Here is a 23,957-nt window from a genome sequence, read left to right on the forward strand (position 1 = left end):
AAACCTTGCACATGAGGCTTATGAGATTTCTGGTGTAAACCGACATAATAATTACTGACATAATTGCAAGTGATTATTCTCAACGGAAGGAAACGCAGCCCTGTTTAAGGGGACGGCTGGCCCTGTAAAAAAAAGTAGGCTCTAATATTCTACCAACGTTTGCATTTGTAAAAACTCCCGGTGCGCCTGACCTGCAGTGATTTGAGAGCCGCATTTCACTTTATACTATTGTTTGTTGTTTCCTATTGCCACCGCGGAAATTGGCCTGCGCCTTAAAAGGAGCGGTGACGCACCAGCCTCGAATGCGCGCGCTCTGATGTGGTTTGTGCCTCCTAATGTGTGCGTGTGTGTGTGTGTGTGTGTGTGCGGGGGGTAAAGTTTTGTGCAGAGGGCGGGGGCGCGGCTGTGCAGTCTTGTAGCTGAGGCTCTTGGGCAGACCTGGTGGTTTTCAGGGTGTCAGACTCAGGAGGCAGTCAGTTCTTGGGGGAGCGCAGCAGAGCGCACGCAGGGATAGAGGGGCAGGCAGTTGGCGGGACAAACGCAAGCGTACCTCACCTGCACAGAGGAAACTCTCTCTCTCTCTCTCTCTCTCTCTCTCTCTCTCTCTCTGTCTCACACACACTCACACTCTCTCACAGCCCCCTGTCTCCCTTGGAGTTTCTTTTTGGGAATAGTGCGCTGCTCGCTGCTCTTCAGGATGGAGCGCGTACGGAACTGCGTCTCCTCTGCTGGGATGTTCATTCTGGGGGTGCTGCCTGTGCTCTGGCCGGCGCTGCACGGAGTTTGGAGTTTTAACCTTTACGCAGAGCATCCTACGGTTTATAGAGGACCCGATGGAAGTTATTTCGGTTATTCTCTGGACTTCTACCAAGCTACGGCCGACAGCAACACGTGAGTGCCAACTTCAGGTCTGAAGCTGACCCATCAGGGTCCTGCAGAACTTCTGATCTAAGAGATTTTTTTTTCTTTCTATTCATCTGTACAAGGTTGCTATAGAATAGAATAGAATATCATCTACCATAGTGGGACAAAATACAGCACAGAGTTCAAATGACTCAGATTTGTTTTGCACAGATCAAAATAAAGCAGAATAAACAGATTACAAGTTGCATTTTAAGTTTGCATTGCACACTACCCTGCATGTCTTGCATGTACCTTTGTTTTTCCTTTTGCCCACCAGGATCAGTGTGTTGGTGGGGGCTCCCAAAGCGAACACCTCCCAGCCGGGCATCGTGGAAGCTGGAGCCGTCTATTACTGCCCCTGGCCCGGTCTGCCTGACAGCTGCAGACAGATACCTTTTGACAACTCCAGTGAGTTACCTGAAGCCTTCTGAAAAAAAAAAAGTTCTCTCTGACCCCCCCCTCCCTCAGACCTTCTGGGGGCCCCACTGAGTATAATTATGTTCCTGAGACTCCTGCAAAGGATTGTTTCAAGACGTGGAAAGGATGATCGGTTTTAGAGAGGCACATTTTCATTGTTTCATCGGTTTTTATGTTTGAAATTTACCAGAAAATATACATGAAATGCAACAAGCATTATTTCACTGAGATGAATTATGTTAAGGCCAACGGTGGCTCCAGATGTTACTCAAGTTGGAACCACTGGAGTTTCGTAAGCAGTGCGTCTGGTATGTGTGTCTGTCTGAGTTGGCACATGTGTTGTTGCATGAAAACGAGAGATAAGGCATATGGGCCTCATCAGCTCCATCTCACAAAAAAGGTGGCTGGCGGGGGTTTGCTGGTGCATGCCTACGTCATGTTGGTTGTGGTTTTCAATACATTATCATCAGTGGTAACTGTCCAATCAGCCTTTGTTTGTGCATCTAACGTCTCTGATGCACACTTTCCTATGTGGGCAGTGTGTGTGCGAGAGGTGGAGCGAGAGAACAAGTGAGAAAATGAGAGAGAGAGAGAGAGAGAGAGAGAGAGAGAGGGGAGGGGGGTAAACTGTATGCACATGGGAATTTTGTTCCCTTTCGGAAGAAAGGGGGATTGGGTGAGGTCTGCTTTTTATTAGATCTTGAAAATGTATCCCTGTCTCCTTTTCCCTCCCCTTGTCTCACACTAGTTCTCCATCAGTCTATCCCTCTCTCTCTCTCTCTCTCTCTATTTTCACGATGACCCATAACCTTTGTGACGACCCCAAACCGAGAGCTAATGAAGGGACTGACCTGTTATTGCGCGGTTACTTTGATGGTTGCTGCTACTAGAGAGCTCTGTTGTATTCTGAGAAAACTGTGTAAGCTTCAAGAAATGTGAAGAAAGCTTCAGCTGAGGATTGATCTGGAGCTGCAAGCGATGCTGGTACCAGCAGTCATATTAGAAACACCGCTGTGCACATGAATGAATATGACTGGATGGTTTTAGTCAGCTGCTGACTGACTAGCTGTTGTATCAATGAGCAGCTTATTTGTAAATGAAACAGCTGATATCAGCTGATCCGAGGGCTACTTCAGTGTTCAGTCTGAGGTAAACCGAGGCTTCATAAAGATAAGGCTGAAGTGAGTTTTGAGCCCTCTTTAAGTTAGTTACAGTTCTTATTTTACAGAAGGTTTAGTTTTAGTGTGAAGCGCTTGAGGGTTAATTTCAGGTTTGAGGTCAAGAGGAATAAACATAGTGGAACAAATGTGTGTGTGAAGTCATGCGCATGTCTGCATCCATTCACTACAACGAGTGCATATCCACGCGGTGATTGATGACGGTGGCCACGGTGGATATTTCTAAAGTTACAGCAGACCCATTTTTTACAGGTAGAAACCAGACACACGCTCAGGCACACTGTACAGAACATCAGCGTGAGTGGGGAACATCTGGGTGCGCTGCACTGGCTAAAATCCATACATCAGTTTCACATGTGCCTGATTATGTGTTTGTACCTGCGGGTGTGTGTGTGCGTCTACATGACTTCAGCGACGTTACGCAGATGCGTCACGTCATGCCAGTGAAGCGAGGGGGATGGGAGAGGGATTGATACTTTATCACACAGATTAGTGATAGATCGCCTGTCTGTGAAGCGAGTGGAGAAATCTGGCAGGAAAAGCAGAATACGCTTCTTTGGCGTCTGGTCTTTGCTTGTACTGATGCATTTCTGAATTTTTTTTTTTTTTTTTTTTCCAACCCCAAAATGACACATTAATCAGTTCGAAACACAAACATGATGCCTTTTTTTTTAAATTCAATTTAGTTTCTTTGGAAAACAATTAAGCCCACAGTTTTTTTTTAAGTAGGCATAAAGAGTTATATAAAACAGCGCACACAGACATCTGGCAGCCTCGCAGGGAACCAAATGGCTTGAATCAAGTCAGGTCACTTGGTTTCATTGCATGTTTTAAAATGTTTTTCATTCCCTGCATTCATTCCCAGTCTGCAGTGGCATTAAACAAACTGCAGAAATTCAGTCTTCCATCCTTGTTAAATTACTGGAAGAAGAAATGTGTCCGGAATAGTGAAAAATATCAGTATTTTCCTTGAACTCCCTCAGAGAAGATGAAATAACATTAATAGACGCAACATGTAGTGTACACCTGCCTTTCTGCATCCACTGTATTCCTGTAATTTTATGTGAGTCTCTGTGTGTGTGCGTGCGCTAAAAGAAGGTGTTTAATGAGGTGGGGTCTGCACGGCTCTAAGGAGACCCAGCTGGTCTCTAATAACGCTGGAAAATATCAACAACAGAGCAAAGACAAACACAGGCTCACACCAGATCTGACACATTACTGTGAGTCGAGTGGGAAATACTAATGAAGTGCGTGTACAAGCTTGTGCGTGTCTGCGTTTGTGTGCAGGCTCACTTGGAGAGTTGAGTGTTGTTTGACTTTGACTGGAGAAAAAGGCGTCCATATCCTGACAAATGTCTTTTTTTTTTTTTCTGGGGGGCAAATGGTGCGTTTCATGTGTGTTATAAGCCTGTTAAAGACGTTTGTACTTGCTTATCAAGGGCAAATGCTTTCCGTGCTCACAGGCAGAGCAGTCTACATCACTAGCATCCGTATCAGCTTTTACTGCCACCAGTATAAATGTCTCTTCAAATGATTTCTTTATGTCTTTTCCACTTCCTGTCTCCGTCTTTCTCTCTCTCTAAAGACAACAGAATGATTAAGGTAAATGGCACCAGAGAGCCTCTGGAGTTTAAGTCTCATCAGTGGTTTGGCGCATCGGTCAGGACACACAAAGGAAAAGTAGTGGTGAGTGATGTCAAGTGATATCCGTACTGCGCAGATTTTGCCCCTATTTCTGCAGATGTGCTGTGAAAATCCAGTTTTTAATAAGAGTTTTATTCGTCGTGCAGGCATGTGCTCCTCTGTACCACTGGCGGACAGTGAAGATAAGTGGAGAGAAGGACCCCGTGGGGACCTGCTATGTGGCCGTCCAGAACTTCAGCGCCTACGCAGAGTACTCACCCTGCAGGACTAGTGAGTCATTCCGCAAATGTCTCCATCTCCCTGTACTGCCTTCCATGCTCCTTCCCTTTGTCTTCTCTTTGTCTCTCTGCTGTTGGTATGAACAAATCTGTTTTTATATATTTTTTTGTCTGTCCTAATACAACTTTCACCATATGATATAATATGACATAGTTTAAATAATGTGCATGACTTTTTTTTTTTTATATAGACACCGATCAGCCATAACATTAAAACCACTGACAGGTGAAGTGAATAACATTGACCATCTTGTGACAATTCAATCAATGTTCTGCTGGGAAACTTGTTGACCTGGCATTCATGTGGATGATACTTGGACTTGTACCACCCACCTAGACTAGACCAGGCACCCCCACCTTATAGGAATGACTCACCTTGATGGCAGCAGCCCCAGCAGGATGCAGCCTGACCCAGGCACACACACGAAAACTGCTTAGGAACAACTCAAAAACACGAAGAACAGCACAAGGTGTTGACCTGGCCTCAAAATTCCCTAGATCCCAAACTGATCAAATATCTGGGATGCACTGGAACAAGCCTGATCCACAGAGGCCCCTTCCCTCAACCCATAGGACCCAAAGGCCCCCACTAACAACATCCTATTGCCAGACACCACAGGACACCCTCAGAAGGCCAATGTCCATTCTCTGACAACTGTTTTGGAGGCACAAGGGAGACCTACACAGTATTAGGAAGGTGGTCATAATGTTATGCCTGATCGGTGTAGAAGTTAATGTCAATGGTTAACTTCACTCAAATTTCAAAAAACGTTTCTTTCATCACTAGTAGTATCTTAACAGATCTCGTTCTATTCGCCAGGTTTTGGCTTAAATGTCTAACGCTTGCAATAAAAATCAATTTGTGCCGTCCCTTGTTTTTAATCTACTTTCTCTGAGCCGTGACAATCGCAAAGAAAATACTATTCCCCTTCCTTGTTGTGATGTATAGGCAGAGATCTCGAAAACAGACATCCGAAAACCTGGACAACTAAAACAAAAACTGTCTGCTTGACGAGCGTCGAGCACTTTCGACTGGGGACTGCGCTTCCTCAATAGCTCTTCTTGCCTGATGTTTTACGAGTTGCCACGGCAACCTGAAAATAATCAGTCTCCCTGACAGTTTATCAGTCTCGTTCTCCAGTCCTCTCCTTTCTGTCATCACTTCTGTAAATGGGATTTATGGGACTCCCCCCTCCACTCCCCTTTACGTCTCCAGCTTTCTTCTTTCTCCCCCACTTTCTTCCTGTGACCTATCTCACCCTGTATGGCGAGGAGTGTTTGTTTATGAGGCACCAGTAGAATACGATAAGGAGAAATGAAAGCTATCAGGTGGCACATCGTAAACAGCAGATAAAAGACAGCCCTTATACTTACACTCCCTCTAGTTATTGGTTGAACGTAGTTACAGATCTTTGTTTTGTTGTTTATGTCTGATGAAGCCAAGAATAATCACACTGTAAAGTCGACAAGAGAGGAGTAACTCTACGTAGTTCTTGGGGCAGGGGAAGTATTTCTACATCATGTGATTAAGTCAGATTCTTCTGCCTCCAGCAGCTTTTCCGCTTCATCTCGACGTGAATCCGACAACTCTCACGAATAACTCACGTGTTGTTTGTGTGTACACTTGTGTAGTTATGCATCATTAAGTTTCACCTCAGGGTGCCACCGAAATTCGGAACAATTTATGATGTGCGAATACGTTTTGTGCGCAGTTAGATGAGGCAGTTCAAACAAAAACTTCTACAATTTATGTAAGCTGTTGGTGCTTTTCTAGTTCAGTGGTTCCATCCAATAGAAGTAATACAATCTTCCACACGGTTAGACTTTTAGATGGATGTGCTGCAGGTGTCGTTTAAGACAAGTGGTGTTTTTGTTTTTGTTCCACAGATTCTTTTTCCTCAGAATTTACCCACTGCTTCACTGCGTGTCAGGTAGTTTATGTCAGTGACGAATGCTTGACTGCGCGCCAAGCAATGGGCAATCCTAGTTCCTGAAACCAATACAAGGAGCAGGCTACAGAGTTCTTATTAGATCCCTTCTTTCTAAAATCATAGATTTTATATAAAAGACTGATATAACCATAAGATCTCAAAATGGAAGCCGGTGCAGAAGTGGTGATACCACTTATGGTCATCAGGTGCTGGCTCCAGAAAACTCTCTGGCTCCTATAGACCCCGATTCAACAACTGTCAACTTCTCTCATGAAATAAGAAATTACTTTTTTCCACAATTCAGTGGCTAAATTCACCTCTTCTAATCAGTGGTCCTGTTGACATTCATTCATTCATTCATTCATCTTCTGTACCCGCTTATTCCTGTTAAGGGTCGCGGGGGTCTGCTGGAGCCTATCCCAGCTGTCATCAGGCGAGAGGCAGGGGTACACCCTGGACAGGTCTCCAGTTTATCGCAGGGCTAACACAGAGACACAGACAACCTATCACACTCACACTCACACCTACGGCCAATTTAGAATCACCAATTAACCTAACCAGCATGTCTTTGGATGGTGGGAAGAAGCCGGAGTACCCGGAGAGAACCCACGCAGACACAGGGAGAACATGCAAACTCTACACAGAAAGACCCAGTCGGCCCATGGATTCGCTGTGAGGCATCAGTGCTAACCTCCTCGCCACTGTGCCGCCCATCCTTTTGACAATGATCCTATAATTACCTAAGTTTTAGGCCACAAAGAGAGGTATATATATGTGTGGATGTGCCTTGATTGATATGTCTGGTCTGGACTGGTTGACAGGATGCCCTCAAATTCTCAGTCAGAGGCACCAAAACACGGTGAAATGATCCATCCACTTCCAGATCAATTCTGGCTCCAAAAACACCATGATGGTGACGGCCAAATGCCAAACTTGTGGCTTCAAAACAGAGCTCCTTCAACCAATGAAGGACGTCACAGTAGCAGTGTCAGTCTTTTACACACAGTCTATGCCTAAAACCCACCAGCTTCCTCACCCCCATGTGACTCAGGTTACATAATTTGAGGTAGTTTATCAGATTTCCTGTCGTTTCTCCTGGAGCCCACAAGACTTAAAATACTTTTTTCCCCTCATATGACCGCTAATAAGAGTCTGTGTAGTAAAGTTTATCTTTAAAATGCAGGTTCCAGTGTCTAAAAGACATGCTTCAGTCTACGTGTGTGTGTGTTGCTTTCAGACGATCCAGACCCAGAGGGACAGGGATTCTGCCAGGCTGGTTTCAGTGTGGATTTCACCAAGGTAAAGAGTTCAGCAGCGCTCAAGTGTTTATTCCAGGACAGCCTCCTGCACACAGTTTGTCCCTTCTCCAAATGCACTCAGAGAGGCTTCAAACACAAGGCTGCCAGCAAAGGTTTATGGACACTGGGAAGATGAGAGAGCATTTGTCCCTAGAGTAGCCTCCACTCACCGCTTCTTAACACAATAGATAGATCGAGTGCACGCACATTCTTTCTTCGTATAGTCAATATGAACCTTGGCCTCTGTCTGATGGTCCAACTTTACCCTCCTGTACAGGAAGCTGTCATTCTCTGCAGGATGTCAACAGGCATGACAGCAGGAATCATGTGTGCACATCCGTACAGCTACGCTCATTATATACCCCTTTAGACACACAAACATTTACTGACAAATGTCCGCGACATGATTAACCCCGGCTAACTCTATTTATTCCAGGAAGGACGGCTGGTAGTAGGAGGACCTGGCAGCTTTTACTGGCAAGGTAAGCGGCAGTGTGTTAACCTGTGTTTGGTGTCTCTCTTTGCAGTGATTTCATAACTGGGAAGGTGTTCAAGTGAGGGAACGGGATGGAGATGAGTTTAACAGCCAGGGCCGCCCACGCACACACATGTGCACAATGACACAATTCAGAGAGTCTTACCTAGGAGAAGATGGAAAGAAATAAACCTCTTACTCTGCCTCTTTCATTCTCTCTTTTTCCTCCCTCGCTGCGCTACTTAAGGCCTCTCGCTGTATGTAACAGTGGAACAGGAAGTGGGTGTTTGGGCTCTGTAATGAGCTGATCGGGGGGGTAATGGAGTGTGGAGGAACTGCCCCTCCGCTCCGCGACAAAGCTCAGAGGAGCTTGGAAAAACTCTGAGGAGAGAGGGCGAACCTCAGGGGCAGGCAGCAAGGTTGAGAAGGACGAAGGCATGCGGCGATAGAATAGGAAAGCAAGGGAGGACAGCAGGAGTGATAGAGGATTGCCGTGGAGATGACAGAAACATGTTGCATCGGGGGGGCGGGAGAAAGATGAGAAGTGAGGGAGTGTGATGGATCCCCTGCTTGATAAAAGCGGCGCTGAGGTCAGCGAGCGTGCTGGATACGCAGGGCTAAACAGAGGGATGAAGTGTCTTAATAGGCGCAGACACAGCCAGAGTGTGTCACAGTCAAGCTGTTGAAGTGTAGCGCTACTCCCCCAAGCTCCAGGTGTTGCGAGAGAGTGCGTGTGTTATCCACATCTGCTGCAGCTGTTTGTGAGGAGGCGCTTACTGGTCACTGGCACCGACTCGTTTCTCTTTCCTTCCTTTGCACCCCACAAGATGTGACTCTCCAGCTCTTTATTTGTTTGTTGCAGCAGGAGACCACGCGCTTTACCGGGAGTTTAAAAAGAAATCAGGGAAAGGATGCAGTTTTTTAAATGATTGCTGAATGTTGGCTGCCGCTGATTGTAACATATGGTTAAATAATGAATGTTGCCTGCATACAAGACCGCACTAGACATTACAGACAGCCTAATGGACTGCTCCCTCTCCGTGCCCTCAGCGTGGCAAGTCAGGCTGCCTCCAGTTAAAACACTTCCTCCAAATGTTTGTAAAAGCACTCAGCCGGTATTTTATGGCCAGTCTAATATACAACAATTATCTTCAGCCTTCAGCCTGATTCTTCATAAGTGAAAAAAAGAACTCTTCTATATACATTCTTGTTATCACTGAGTGTAAAGAACGCTTCAAATCAGCAGAAGTGACTTATGTGTCCGTGTTAACAGTTTGCGATATGGCGTCTCATTAATCAGATAGAGGTTTAGTAATGAGATGATACAGTGATGTGTTGCTCTGAGATAAACTCTGCAGCGCAGTGTGAGAGAGTGGGAGATGGAGAGAAGCTGCAGGGAGGGTTAAGAGGGCACATTTTCCTCCCCGTCACTACACACACTCACACGCACACATTAAGGAGGATTTATGGAGGGCTGAGGGCGGCCGCAGATAAAATCATTTGTTTGCTTGACCTCTTGTTCAACAGCAGAGGAAGGGTGTTGTTTGTGCGCGCACACCTATAATTCAGAATCCTAGAGGCAGATCTGACATGGTTTTACTGAGGCTTTTTAACGGGACATTGGAGTATTTGTTCAGGGCGATTCCTCTGCCAATTATGCGTTTTAGCTCTCCCCTGGGAATACTTGGATGCACCGTTAGCGCCGCGAATCTGTCATGTGGAGAAGACGGTGCAGCTCCAGCAGATATCTATGGGCGGCGGGGGGGCGGCCGGGCTGCCTTCATGGGGCTCCCAGCTTAAACAGCTTTCCATGAACAGATGTGACTCTCACACCCTGATTGTTTGTTTTTCTTCATACATCTATCTCTGTGTGTGTGTGTGTGTGTGCGCAGGTCAGGTGATGACAGCAGGGATAGCCGAGATACTAAATGGCTACTCTTTAAAGGCAGTACTGAGGCAAGTTCCAGGAGAGAAGCACACGAGAGCTGCTGAAGACACACATGATGACAGCTACCTCGGTAACTCGCGCATTTACAAACACACACATAAACTCACGCACAAACCATAAGCTAAATAACGTCCTAATTATCTAATTAAAATCATCATGTAATACTTGCAGCATTTGCGGACCTTTGCGTCTGAGTTAATTCCAACCATATGTCTTCATGTGCAACTGATTTCTCCCTAGGTTACTCTGTGGCGGTGGGAGAGTTTACAGGAGACTCTGAACAAGGTGAGAAAGCCAACAATTCATTAAACTAACCACATGCAGCACCAGAGGAATCCCGCGCTAACAACATCGGCAGCCTCCCTGGGACGCTGTCTTGCGTGCTTGTGAGGCCGGATGCTGGGAGCGCTGTGAGGTGTGTGCGCGATAGGGGGTGAGCAGCTGGGTGACAACGCTGGAGTCTGAACTTAGAAGCAATAACGAGAACTGTCTCTGTCCGTCTGGGTCACGACCCCGAGGGGACAGGACTTCGGGAACCCCTGATAAAGGGATTTCCTGTCCTCCATTTTGACTGATTACAATGATTGCTGGCAGACTCTTCAAACCTCTTCAGGTCCAGACTGGGTCCAAAAGCTCATCTGGACTTGAAATATTAGGTGTGTAGAGATACAGGCATGCACACAACGTTGTTTAATAAAAGACATGCAGGTGCGGAAAAGGGCCTTTGAGTTCATCTTTGTTGAACTCTTCAAGTATGTGATATCTAGGCCAAGGCAAATTCTTAAAAGTTGGGATTACTACATATGTAGGAATGTACCCACAAATCAATCTTAACATCGCTTTGTCTGTAGACAGCACACAAGTAGTTTCAACAAAAAGTGCAGCTTCTTTTTATTAAAGAACAAAAATGAAGAAAACTAAATGTGTTCAACCACAGTCTTACCACATTATTTTGTAGACCAGACTTTAGGCTTCCTCTTCAAACTGTCTACTACGCAGTCTGTCACAAGTCTGAGACTCCTCTCCCCAATGTCACTTCACTAATTGCCATTTAGGGGCATCTTTACGGGACAACGTTGCGTTTACACACCCCCATACCAACCCTGCAAAGGCCCTGAACCCCCCCAGGCACAACACATGTCAGGGGGTCTTAAAGTCAGCCTAAAGAGGCTACACATGTCTGTTGATGTGCTGTGTTGTGGTACAAAGCTCGTTGTGGTCTTGTTTCCTAAACCCTCTTCAGACTGGAGAACTGGTCGTAACTAAGAGTTCTGAGTAAAGATGGCGGGGAATTACTGGTTTATAAGCTTGTGGTTGGGCCTGTTGGGTATAGTCAGAGGGCAGGAAGCGGGTACTGTGTCTTCTCTCTCTGGGTGGGACCCTCAGATCGTCCCCATAAGTTCGCAGCACCGCACTCATCAATCAATACGCACGCAGATCCTGAGCACCCAATCACTCACTGCGTTCTCAGCAACACTTAGCTGTGGGCTGGGTTGGGGGGGGGGGGTTTAGGTCTCTTCTGTGCATCTTTCCCACACTAATTTGAGTCTTTCTTTGTTTTTGTGTTTTCTAGAGCTGATAGCTGGAGTCCCAAGAGGAGCGCAGAACTTTGGATATGTGAGTATGGACAGACAAGCAGCTTAGCCAAGGATATGGCAGATTTTACTGATTGAACGGAGGACAAATTAATGAGAGAAATATGTGGAGAAGCATAGAAATGGTTCAATGAGAAGGGAAATCTATGGCCTTCACAGTCACTTGATCTCAAACTAAATGAAAACCTATGGGGGATTTTGTAGGGATGTGTTGCAGCACTATCCACCACCATCAATGAATGAACGTCTTATAATCTTTTGGATGAATGAATGTTCATTGAATAGCTTGCATCCAGGTATTTTGGGCACTAGTGGAGGCTTAGATATTGTGTATAGATATATTTTCTTTAGTTTGTCTCCTACCCTGACATCTCTTGCTAAGTTGTACCTTTGAAAGTCCATCTACTGCTAATGGTATGCCCAACGATATGAAGCTACAAACATGACGCTTGACCCCTGTTGCTGTATGAGGAACGTAATGTGTTACAAATGTACAAGTTTAGTTGGCCTCCGCGCTTTTCAGCACTCCAGTGACTGTGAACCGTTTGAGTTCTGTTCACCAGTTTAGTTTTAAACGGATGACAACATAATGTCAGGAAGCACTTGAGCTACACTTCAGTAGCCAATCTGTGACGAGATAGCTGGTCACCCTTGGCTGTTTTATAGCTTTGCCCGTAGTTTGAACACGGTAAAAGAGGCGCAGAGGGATCAAAGTGTATGTCTAGGCCTTTATGGTAAACACAAGCACGTTATAAATCTAGATTTTACCGCTTCCGGTGTGTCATGTAGGAATACAGCCTTTACTGTACACATAAATATGTGTGTGTCTAAGAGGCTCCGGCGTTACTGTGTGTGCATCAGCAATCATCCGCGTGCATCTATGTGTAAACTTCAGTTTTATGTTCTCTTATGGGAACGTGTCCCCAGGGCTGACTGTGTCAATCCGCCCTAATGACACACAGCTTCCGCAGCATGTGGAGGGCGGTGACCCCACCTAACCCCACTAACCCTTCTCCACACACATACGACCCCTGTCTCTGACCTGTAGTGTAACCGCAGGAATCACACACGCACACACACACATGCGGCAGCAGTATGTTTTATGTCTGGACATAGTAGCTAGTACGTGAGTGCTCCTTCCTGTACAGACCCTACAGAGGAGACTCACAGTAGGTGGACCGCTATGAGGGATGCAGATAAACCATAACAGAGGCCTGATGCTGGAGTACTTGTCTGGCCTGATCAGGTTTCCTCTGTGACCAAATATGACAGCTCTCAAGCTATCGATTCAATATTTGGGTTTACACTTCCCTCATGTGTCCGTGTTCGTAAGCCTATCCCCCTTTAATATGTCTCGGAGACATCTATGATTGGGTCAACTCGTATCCTCCTGCACATGTGTGTGCGTATGTGCATGTGTGTGTATGTGTAGCCCCCGGCTGCCTCCATGTGGTTGTTATTTTAGGTCTTATGAAGGAATTCTCAGCCTCCCCCCTCCGTCTCTCCATGCATCCAGGGTTAGGACTGGGGGGATGGAGAGAAGGATGAGGGGAAAATGGTAAAGGCACAAAGAGGATGGTGGTGGTGGGGGACGGCAAGGGAAAAGAAAAAAGTTTCAGTTGAATAAAAGCTTCTTTTTTTTATGCGGTTTCAGACTTTTTTCCCCTACATTCTTCTTGTGCCTGTTTGACAGACCACTTGGCCATGTTTACTCCTGCAGTGATTCAAGGACAAAGCCTGGTGCGTTATTAGTCATGTTGTATCGTGTCTGATAGTCTGTTTGCTTCGTTTAGGTGGCGATGATCAACTCCACTAATCTGACCTTCATCCAAAACTTCACAGGGGAACAGGTAGGAGCATCAGCACATCCTCGTTGCACGGCTGCAGCAGCTCAGATAGATTTTGCAATTACATGAAACTCATGTAACATTAATATTATTGTGTTTTTTAACATAGTTCTTGCTATACTATCTTGCCTTGTCTGTCCTTCAGATGGCCTCTTATTTTGGCTACTCAGTGGCTGTCACTGACTTGAATGGAGATGGGTGAGTAGAAAGCCTCCCCGCCACTTCAGACGCGTACGCTTCCTGCATATTTTTCTATCTCCGATTATTAAAACCACGCCGTATCTACCCAGGATGGACGATGTGCTGGTTGGGGCGCCCCTCTTCATGGAGAGAGAGATGGAGAGCAAACCCAGGGAGGTGGGAAGGGTGTACCTGTACCTGCAGATGGCTCCGCTCACGTTTTCCAAACCCGTCGCTCTCACTGGCACGCACACCTTTGGACGCTTCGGCACAGCTATAGCACCGCTGGGAGACGTCAACCAGGACGGATACAATGGTATGCTAAGACAATCATAGTGAAATGTTAAAAAGGAAAGAAACAATTAAAGGAAGATGCATATATTAAATGTAAAAATATTCAACAAAAAGAGATATGTTAAAAAACTGGGGAATCCATATTCTTAAAAGTAATATATTCTGTGCCCAAGCATCTGAAGCTCCTTAATCCCATGGACTTGTCTGGCCATATGGTGTTGATGTATTCAGGTAAACCCGATAACAGACAAATCCTTTTCTGTTTATGGACTGTTATGTCTCTGCCCGAGGAAATCCTATCAGATGCTCCTGCTTAAGGAGACTCAAAGCTCTTCAGCCAATCAGGAAAGGTTGTCTGTGTGAACTCGTTCCTTCCTGTGATGATCGGGTTAAAGCTGCGCGCTCGTGTGTGTGTGTATTGGAGTTATTTTTACCTCACCAGATGTGCCCTGAGATAAAATCATCTGGGAGTTTCTGTGCTGCAGACCGGAGTTCATTCCTCTTCGATGTGTTTGTTTTATCCTCACATTGATTGGACAAAGGCACACACGCATAAAGGCATGCAGTCTGGACCCCAAATGCTCCACTAATCTAAGACCTTTTGACTGATGCCTTAAAGATGAATGAAAGGATGCCCATCTGGGTCTTGTATAACATCAGTCCTGCTGATTTATCTTTTATTTATTCATGGATACCTTGTGTTAATGTGCGTAACACCTCTTTAGACCCATTAACCATTAGATCAATAACCGTTGGATCAATACTGAAGCTTTCTGTGGCTAGATGTGTAAATCACATCTGCTGTCAGTCAGCGTGTAACAGTCTCAGAGGTGCATTGATGGAGATGGAGCCTTTCTACCAGCGGTGGTGACACAGACAAAATGCTTGCTGAGAGTTCATCTAATGAGTGCACGTCCACGTCTGTGCATGATTTCATGATTCAGGATTACAGGACTGAGTAACCATGAAAGCACTGTGATCAGAGTTTTCAGCAGTTTCTCTTGGCTAATGTCAAACTGCTGGGTTTGAGTTTACCTGTGACCTTGTAATCAGTGACAGATCCATTTTTTTTTCCTGTGATGGCACTGAGCCTCTTCCTCCTCCCGCAGCAGAAACCTCATCACTCCATGTCTAAAATTCCTCTTTTAAACCAAACCATATTCATTCCCTCTCATTATTATGCCTTTGTTGAATTTCAGCTGTCAGAATCTTACAGTTTAGCTAATTAAATTTGCCATGTGGCTCTCTTTGTTTTTAAATTTGCCACCAGTTCTCACAGAGTGTCCGTCAGTCTCCTATAGTTTTGCTCTCAGTGATCACAGTGGGTGTTCCATAGGCGTTTTTTTGTTTTGTTTCATTTTTTTTTTTTGCTGTGGATGTCTGCATTGTGTGGGACGCTGTTGAGCAATGCCCATGAGTGACTTTCACATTATTTTTTTCATTCTTTTTACACAGCTTTTTGGTACACATACGCCATATAGACATACAGGCTCGCGGACACATGTGCGCACACACAGGCTCATATATACACTTGCACACACACATGGTTGCATTTATCCTCTCTACCCCACAATCTGCTTCATGTGGAAGTAGTTGTTTAGGCTGAGAGAGAAGGGGTCCGGAGACAAACAGGATGTCTAGAGGTGTTTGGACAGTTACAGTACTGATGGGTAGTTTTAATGCAGGGCAGTAGAGTACAAAGACGTTAAGAGTTAAAACTGTAAATTCCCAAATCTGTGATGAAACAGTAAATCTATGACTTTTCGTATGAGGACAGGTGTCTGTTTTCTTGTGAGTAGGTGTTCGGCTGTAATTCACAAAGCAATAGTTGACATTTTGTTAAAAGGTAGGCTTTCCTGCTAAAGTTTAAATAAGATGATTGAAGCTACCACCAGCAGCTAGCTAGTTAGCTTAGTTTAGGTTAGCAGGGAGAAGGTAAATGAAGGAAAACAGCAAGCCTGGCTCTACCCAAAAGAAAAGTATTATCACTAAAGATCACTAATTTACTAATTCCTGGTTCTGTGACTTGTTTATATCGGATCCATGAAATCATCCTGCATGTAACTCCTGCAATATGTAGTTTAGAAGTGATATATTTTGTTAAAATAAAATAAGTCTCCCTGTTTTCTCTCGCTTCCATTCTCCTTGTCGCTTCCAATTTGACCAAATGTTACACATCCAGAGCACAACAAGCAACCAAATGTTAGGGTAATTGCCTAAACAGTACACAGGAAGAACAGGAAATCTAGAGCTGAGACAAGATTTTAAAAATAAGTAAATCAAATTTGCAGAAAGTAAGTAAATGGCCATCTTGTCCTGGTCCCTCGGTTTGTAAAGGTCAAGCTCTTTTCCTTGTCTCTTTCCTCTTCTTTCTACCTGTACGTTTTCCTCCGCTTCTGTCTCAGAGGGGCCTTAACCCCGTTGATGTCTAAACCATGCGTGGGCTTGTCGTCCTTTAGACGTGGCGGTGGGCTGTCCATTCGGAGGCGAGGAGCGCGGAGGCCGGGTATTGATCTTTAACGGCAACAGGGACGTATCCATGCGAGGTCTGACGCTGAGCCAAGAGCTGAGAGCGGCCAGGACGCACAGTGGCAGTTTGCCTGGATATGGATTCACTCTGAGAGGAGGCCAAGACCTGGACAACAATCAGTATCCCGGTAAATACTCAACAAATCAGCCTCTCTCTACCCAACTCCCCATGTTATAATCAAAATTCCTTCTCAGGCTTGCATTCTTTCACTCGCAGCTCCTCTCGTTACAGCCTCCCTCCCCTTCATTCTTGACCTCCACATTTCACCGTTCCCCCATGCACTCCTCCGCTACCATCTCCATGTTCTCCCGCACTGCTTTCCTCCTCTTTTCTGGTAAAGTCATCAGGAGGGGGTATGGAGATGTTTGCCATAGACTGCCGTGGCGTTCATTCTTTAGGGATTTACAGTTCTTAAGAAGGAGAGAAAACATAAGGATAGAAAGAAAAGAAGTATAATAAAACATTATCCTCATGTCGGGTCTGTCAGACATTCAAGTCTTTGTCTATATCTCTTAAACTGTAAGCAGACGAAGCATTTAGTCAAATTTCATGCAGCTACTCCCTGCTTTTTATGGCTCCTACTTACTTTACTGGACACTTTTCACCTTATTACTTCTCAAAAGCAATACTCGAATAACAAAACTAACTGATAAAGGGATAATTTTTGAAAGTATTTATATGCATGAGTTTTTAATCTACAATAAAGGGTTTTGAAACAAAGCCGGTCTGTAAAACCACCGTTTTACTACCTCGTTTTCTCCCTAATTTGGAGCCATTCTGCTCTCAGTGTTACTTTGGCTTTATACGTCCGCAGATGAGGCTGAAAACGAGAATTTGTTTAGTTTTACCTTTTTCTTCTCTTTGCCCCCACTCCGTTCCCCCTTCTCCCTTTCATTCTGCTGTAAAAACAGATTTCTTCATTCCACAAACAGGATATCAAGGAAATGCACACACACGAACACACACACAAGTTCACATGTGTGGCTTGTGATCAGTTTCACTGGCGGCCGGAGAGTGTGTGTGTTGAGCGTGTGCCAGGCTCCAGGTCACATTTAGACCTACTGCAAATCAGAGATCAGAACTGAAAACACTGAACGGTAAATACACACTCGCTGGATTACAGGTTAAAACTGGTGGAGGCCCTTTGAGAGGAGGAAGTAGGGTAGAAACTCACGGGTGGCGGAGTTTTCAGCCAACACACACACGCGCCGTATAAACACGTGCACTCACTAACCTGCAGTGCCTGTGTCGTCTGTCATTAGAGAGCTGCTTTACGGAAGTTGAGTTAGCACACATGGTGTGTCGTTTGCAGGGTTGTAAAGTCACACTGTTCAAAGCAGTCAGAGATGTTTGATCAGCATTATGAGAGGACTGCTCCGGCGTCAGAGAGGCCTGCTAGAGCCACCATATGCCCCTATCAGTGTTAAATGTCATTAGTCTTCTAAAGGAGGGAAAGGAAGGACGATGATGAGGATCCACTTTTAGCTTTAATGGACTTTATCTCAGAAGATTATGTCATATATTTGTCATCGTGTTTGACAAAACGACAGAGCTTAATTGAAATACAGGCCTACTAGGTTCTTGGGCACAGAAACAACACTGATTTGGCAATTCATGCATAGCGAATGGGGTCGGTTGTGTATCAGCAGGGTCAGATTGCCTCAGGGTGCATTTCAGGTTTAGCAGACGGGTTAAAGGTCAAAAACTGACAGAGGTTTACCTGCCAATCACCGGTTTGCTGAAAGAGTTACAGACAGAGACGTGCTGGGGTTGGTGATTTGGGTGTGTGTGTGGCGGTGAAGGGGTCATTAGGTCGGTCATTTGGTTGGTAAGTAGGCGTGAAATACGGTACCAGTCTCCATGTCTGCCTGGATTGTTTAAAGGATGAGCTACTGTCTTTTTTCTTTTTTTAAGAAAAAGAAAAAATATGAAAAACTGAAGGAAGACGTTCACCAAACAGCTACCTTCTACTTGTCTCTAAAACCCATAATTTATGTTTCAAGTTTCCAGCCAGTTCCCCCTGTTTTCTACTGTGACAAGAGTGCTTTCCAAATATGTATAATCACTGCTAAATTAATAAATAGTCCACTCAAGAATGAAGAATTCCTCAGCTTCTCTCTCAAAACTGCCTCTTTTTCCACTGAGTGCCATTGACCTTTGGCATTTCATCATCAAGGCCAGTCCCCCGCAGACAAACAGGCAGTCAGGGCAGACAGCCAGTGACAGCTTGACAGTCTGTCTAAACTCTGGATGGAGGTTGTGTTTTCACAGCCCAGCACGGGCAGCGTCAGAAAAAGCGGCTCAGTTACCGAGACCCTACCTGCACCCAGAAATGCCATCAGTGGGCGAAGACGCACGAAGGCTGGTGTGTTAGCCCGTATGCGCGAAGATGCGGTTCGGCGTGTCCCCGTGCGCACGCATAACACCGACCTCGGATCAGCGGCGGCGGGCGAGCTTTCATGTGTGTGAGGAAATGGGATTGACATGGAAAGGAAAGTGGGCTGTTATTTGATTTAGTCCTTAATGCAGCCACGTGAGTGCTCTCGCACACATGCTTAACCCCAAAGGTGCCCTATCCGCAAATCAGCCTCATGTCGTGCAACATTTTCGAGCAAACTCGAGCACGAAGATAATGAGCGCAGACAGCCCCTCTATCGAACATATATACTCATAGCAGGAGTGGAGTTACGGTTTCCAGGTTACATAACTCCAACAGTGGGACAGAGAAGAATTTGGATAAAGAGGTGGTCCCTCTCAGCCCCTCTCTCCCTCTACTAAAACACACCTAGCTTCTGATGGATTTCACAGATTGTGGTTTAAAGGCCAAGTGCGTGATCCTCTGCCCCCTTCTATCAGCCCCCCCCCCCCCCCCCCCCCCCCCCATCTCCTTCTGGTTTCTTTTCCACCCTGTCTTTTTCTCTCCAACTACTCATGGTCCAGATTTTCTCATTGCAGGTTTTTGATACAATCATCACATGTGCACACTCACAGAGAGCAAATACACATTCTCAAAGTGACCTAGCACACCCCCTGGGGAAGAGGGACGAGGCCTAAATGTTTAATGTTGTGGTTTCAGGGGGACTTGGCGACTGCAGCCAGAGGCAGAAACAGATGTGGCCCTCTCAGATTCAATTAGTCCTTTTGTTTTTCAGCAGGGAGAGGAAAGACACAGCAAATGACAAGCAAAGTCTGCAAGAGTAGGCTTTCACATGCTCCTATCCATCGCCGTCCATCGGCAGGTTACAACAATCAGAGCAGATTTTAACCCTAAAATGATCAGTTGACTATTGAGTATTTTACCATTTGCTATCATTGCATAGGCACAAATAAATTAGCCAATCATAAAAATACTGAGAGATTGGCTAATAAAGAAAATGCTCAGTTGCCTCTCACTCTCTAGCTCTTATTCTGTCGTTCTCAGGATCACACTACTTCTGGCATCTGGCAGTAGTGGCTTGCATCCATTAAGTGCCTCTCTTCAGTTTCACATTGTTTTAATCAGGACTAGTATGTGTGTATATGAGTGTATATGCGTCTGTGTGTGTGCGGCTTTCATTGGTATGTGTCCCCTGACCGCATCCATTAAATACCAGCTCTATTTTAAACTTCGAGAGCCCATTAAAAGTGTGTGTTCATCACAAATCCCATGCAAACAAATATATAAAAAAAAAAAAAAAAAAAAAAAAATCACATATAGATGAAATCTGGTGCTGCTTACAATTAGGAGCCGTTGCTACGCTGGCTGTTGGGAAATGTTGTTTAGCGTAATGTGATTGCAGCGATGTGAACCTCCTAATGGCGTTGGAATGCAGCGTGGGGTCCCTGTCTCCCAGCACGCTCACATGCACAGCGTTCACGCACACACACACACACACACGGTATCGGCACGGTCTGTTTATGAATTTAGTCTGAAAAGGGTCATGTGTGAAGGGAACAGAAAGGTGGTGAGATCGTGATGTCAATGCTATATCACAGAGTGTGTGTGTGTGTTTGTGTGTATTAAATGTGAGAAGTCTGCGTTTGATGAAGATTGCTGGAGACCCTGAAATCAGTCCCATCTGTGGCATTCTTTGAAGTTCTCTATTTCCCGTCTCCTCTCTCTCTCTTTCTCTCTCTCTCTCTCTCTGCAGATCTGATTGTGGGGGCATTCGGCTCAGGCGAGGTGTCTGCGTACAGGTAAGAATGTGCAAAGCGTTCTGTCTCATGCTTTTTAGCCGGTCTTATCTCCAAAGCTGCTGAGTCTTGGTATCTCAAATCGTCTTTCATCTGTGCATTCCCCTGTGTGTTTGTGTTTGTACAGGTCTCGAGCTGTAGTGTCTGTGGAAGCCTCAATGGTCCTGACTCCCAGAATCCTGAATCCAGATGACCGACAGTGTCACCTGCCTCAGACGGATATCATGGTCACCTGGTAAAAACAGCAACTCTTAATCTCATTTTATTACTATATAACATTAATATACTCGATATGTAATATATATTAATTTCCCAATGGGATTGTTCCTCTTTACCTGTGTACATACACCAATCAGCCACAACATTGAAAGCACTGACAGGAGTAAATAACATTGACCATCTTGTGACCTGGTATTCGTGTGGATGTTACTTAGACATGTACCACCCATCTAGACCAGACCAGGCACCTCCACCCAATAGCAATGACACTCCTTGATGGTAGTAGCCATCCCCAGCAGGATGCAGCCTGACACAGACACACACACAAAAAACATGAAAAACGGCACAAGGCGTTGACCTGGCCTCCAAATTCACTAGATCCCAAACTGATCAAGTATCTGTAGGATGATCCACAGAGGCCCCTCCCCTCAACCCACAGGACCCAAAGGCCCCCACTAACAACATTGTGTTGCCAGACACCACAGGGCACCCTCAGAAGGCCCATGTCCTTTCTCCAATGAGTCACAACTGTTTTGGAGGCACATGGGAGACCTACACAATATTAGGAAGGTGGTCATAATGTTATGTCTAATTGGTGTATACCATATGTTTTGAAATCAAAACTAATATGGCCTTTGTTCATGTCACACACACCCTCCTACCATTTGGAGGAGGCCAAAAGTCTAAAATATACATCTAGATTTGAGTTTTGGAAACCCAAAAAAGAGATTTTAATCTCCACCAGCTTCCTACAAGGTTGAATAAACAAAATTATAATAATGAAAAGAATAATGGCGATTATCCACAAGAGTTCAACAGACGAGTCTACATCATGATAGAAAACCAAATGCTGACTTTGGAACTCGGCTAGCAATTAAACAAGGACAAACTGTTTCCCAACGATTTCATTTAAGGTTTTTTTTTTCTTTTGTAAGACATTTCTCAAGCTCTTCGTCCACAAATTTTTTCCAGCTGTTCGTAGCCATGCCACTTCCGTTTGACACCGCAGTCTGGGACAATGCCGTCCATCAATCTCACACTCAAAGTGAAACCAAAGTTGAGAATGGCAGCTTTGAGTGTTGATTTAATTTGGTCACTTTTCCAATGTTAACACTCACACTCATAATTACTTTGTAGTTTGAAATTTAGACGGTGTGTTTGTGTGTGTCCGTGCGTGCAGGTGAATTAAACCTAAAGAGTTTAAACTCTTAAACAAACACGAGACTAATGAGGCCCACTGCAGCGCCGAACCCCAGATCTGCCACAGATATTGCGCTGCTTACACTGTATCGTAAAACGGTATGCAGTATAAAGTATACGCTTTCACAAATCACGCTGACAGATGTGACAAATATTTCACCCCTGTGCTCTAGATATCTCGCCAAAGTCTGTTTTTCTGTGTCTCCGGTGCATTAATGTAGCAGCGCACCAGAAAGCATGCTCGTATAACCTGGAGATTTGGATTTATGGAACTCCGCAATTAATTTGAAACTGCATAATGCTATTTTGATTATATTATTGTTCCTGTGGGTAGCAGGCTGGCTTTGAACGGACCGGGGGTGAGTTTAGTTGAGGGGAACCAGAGCAAAGGCTCCCGCTGCTTCGCCACAGTCCATTGTTGGTCCTAACTTACCGGGGTTAAAACTGCTGTAGGACTGTTTGGATGGGAGAAGTGTCCTCGGCTTGTTGCCATCACGGCGTCTGCGTGGTGGTGTGTGGGTCTTGGCAGCGAGTGAGGAGGGACTGGGGTATGGGAAGGATTGACAGAATGCCGTGAAAGTTTGGTCCGAGGTATGAAATCAAAGAGGACGCACGCAGCAGACACATGCAGGGAGTCAAACGGCAGCAGCAGAAAGATCTTCAAAGACTGAAGACTTTGGAAATTTCTGTTGTTTCCCAGCAGTGAGAGAGGAGAATAATTAAGGACAGCTCCAGCGCGTGTGCCACTGAGTCACATAGTTAGGCATCTGACTTCCTGATAAATAATTACCCGGCGGTCTTTGACCCTGAAGGTGGTCTAACAACACTGACTGTTGTTCTGGATGTGTTTCCAGCATCCTCAAAGATTCTTGAAACCCTCTGCTAAAAAAAGATCAAAAGAAAAAGTGACATGTTTTTCAAGTAGAACTTCTTGCTAGTCCACATAAACATGAAATATGTCCTAATATATTTGACATTTGCAAGCAAAAATCTATGTTAATATTTATTCTTCTGTCTGATGAAAGAGGCACAAACTTTTTTTTATTATTTTTTTTATGGCTTCCTCGTGTTGGAAAATACAGCCGCTAGTTAGGAAGCTGGAATCATAATCTCTTAACCTCAGTCAGTATTTACTTATCCAGTTTTAATAACGTGGAGAGACCTTCAGAATAGTAGTTATATTTATATGTTATTATTTTATGTTGTTATTAAATCGCACGGGTCCCTCGTAAAAAGCGGTTCCTCGTTGTGATGGGGGGATTGTTGCTTGGCAGAGCGGGTTGAAAGGAGCTGAAAAGAGAGGGAACATTGGACTTCACGACAGAAACAAGACTCCAATCTGCTGGATTTATAAGGAGGCAACTGTCTGACTGCACGCTTAAGAGGCTGAAATAGCTTATTTCAGGTTTAAACAACCGTTCCTAAAGATTAGTGGGTTTATTTTGTCAGAAAATTTGAACCCTAGCTCTGGGATTTGAATGCAGCAAGCCCATGCTGAGACGGGAGGATGGGGGACCGGTGAAACAGTGAAAGGAAACTGGTTTTGCAGTCCAGCCACCTCGGAAGTCAGAAGCGTTTATAATCGTGCCAAATGGCCACAGTCATGGCCAAAGTTATAAAAAAGAGGGGAAGAAGCCATTCAAACAACCCCCCCCACCCAGTTTGAAGTCATAAAGGTTTTGGTGGAGGGGGGGCTTTTGAAGCTATCTGGACATCTGACAGGCGCTTCTGAAGTAGTAGACGGGTTCCTTTACAGCTTAAGTGACCTCACTGGTAGTGCAGGACAAGGTTGATGTGTGCAGGGAGGCCCGTCGGGCAGCTTGCAGGGTGGCGGGACGCAGATGCGT

At 45.1% G+C, this 23,957-nt stretch overlaps 1 protein-coding gene across 1 annotated transcript in view; it reads left to right on the top strand.

Moving 5' to 3' along the window:
• Positions 1-697: 697 nt before the first annotated feature.
• Positions 698-23,957, top strand: part of itga8 (integrin, alpha 8) — a gene marked incomplete at its 5' end in the record, with an annotated part of 39,705 nt that continues 16,445 nt past the window's right edge. Inside the window, 15 exons of the mRNA XM_084557871.1 lie at positions 698-891; positions 1,181-1,311; positions 4,084-4,184; positions 4,289-4,412; positions 7,589-7,650; positions 8,086-8,131; positions 10,017-10,142; positions 10,313-10,357; positions 11,646-11,689; positions 13,461-13,517; positions 13,660-13,712; positions 13,805-14,010; positions 16,448-16,645; positions 20,649-20,694; positions 20,819-20,926. Coding sequence (XP_084413997.1) covers positions 698-891; positions 1,181-1,311; positions 4,084-4,184; positions 4,289-4,412; positions 7,589-7,650; positions 8,086-8,131; positions 10,017-10,142; positions 10,313-10,357; positions 11,646-11,689; positions 13,461-13,517; positions 13,660-13,712; positions 13,805-14,010; positions 16,448-16,645; positions 20,649-20,694; positions 20,819-20,926 — 1,541 coding nt within the window. The remainder of the gene's footprint in view (positions 892-1,180; positions 1,312-4,083; positions 4,185-4,288; positions 4,413-7,588; positions 7,651-8,085; positions 8,132-10,016; positions 10,143-10,312; positions 10,358-11,645; positions 11,690-13,460; positions 13,518-13,659; positions 13,713-13,804; positions 14,011-16,447; positions 16,646-20,648; positions 20,695-20,818; positions 20,927-23,957) is intronic.

The sequence above is a fragment of the Chelon labrosus genome (genome assembly GCF_963514085.1).
Source record: "Chelon labrosus genome assembly, chromosome: 12".
In the NCBI taxonomy this organism is placed as follows: Eukaryota; Metazoa; Chordata; class Actinopteri; order Mugiliformes; family Mugilidae; genus Chelon; species Chelon labrosus.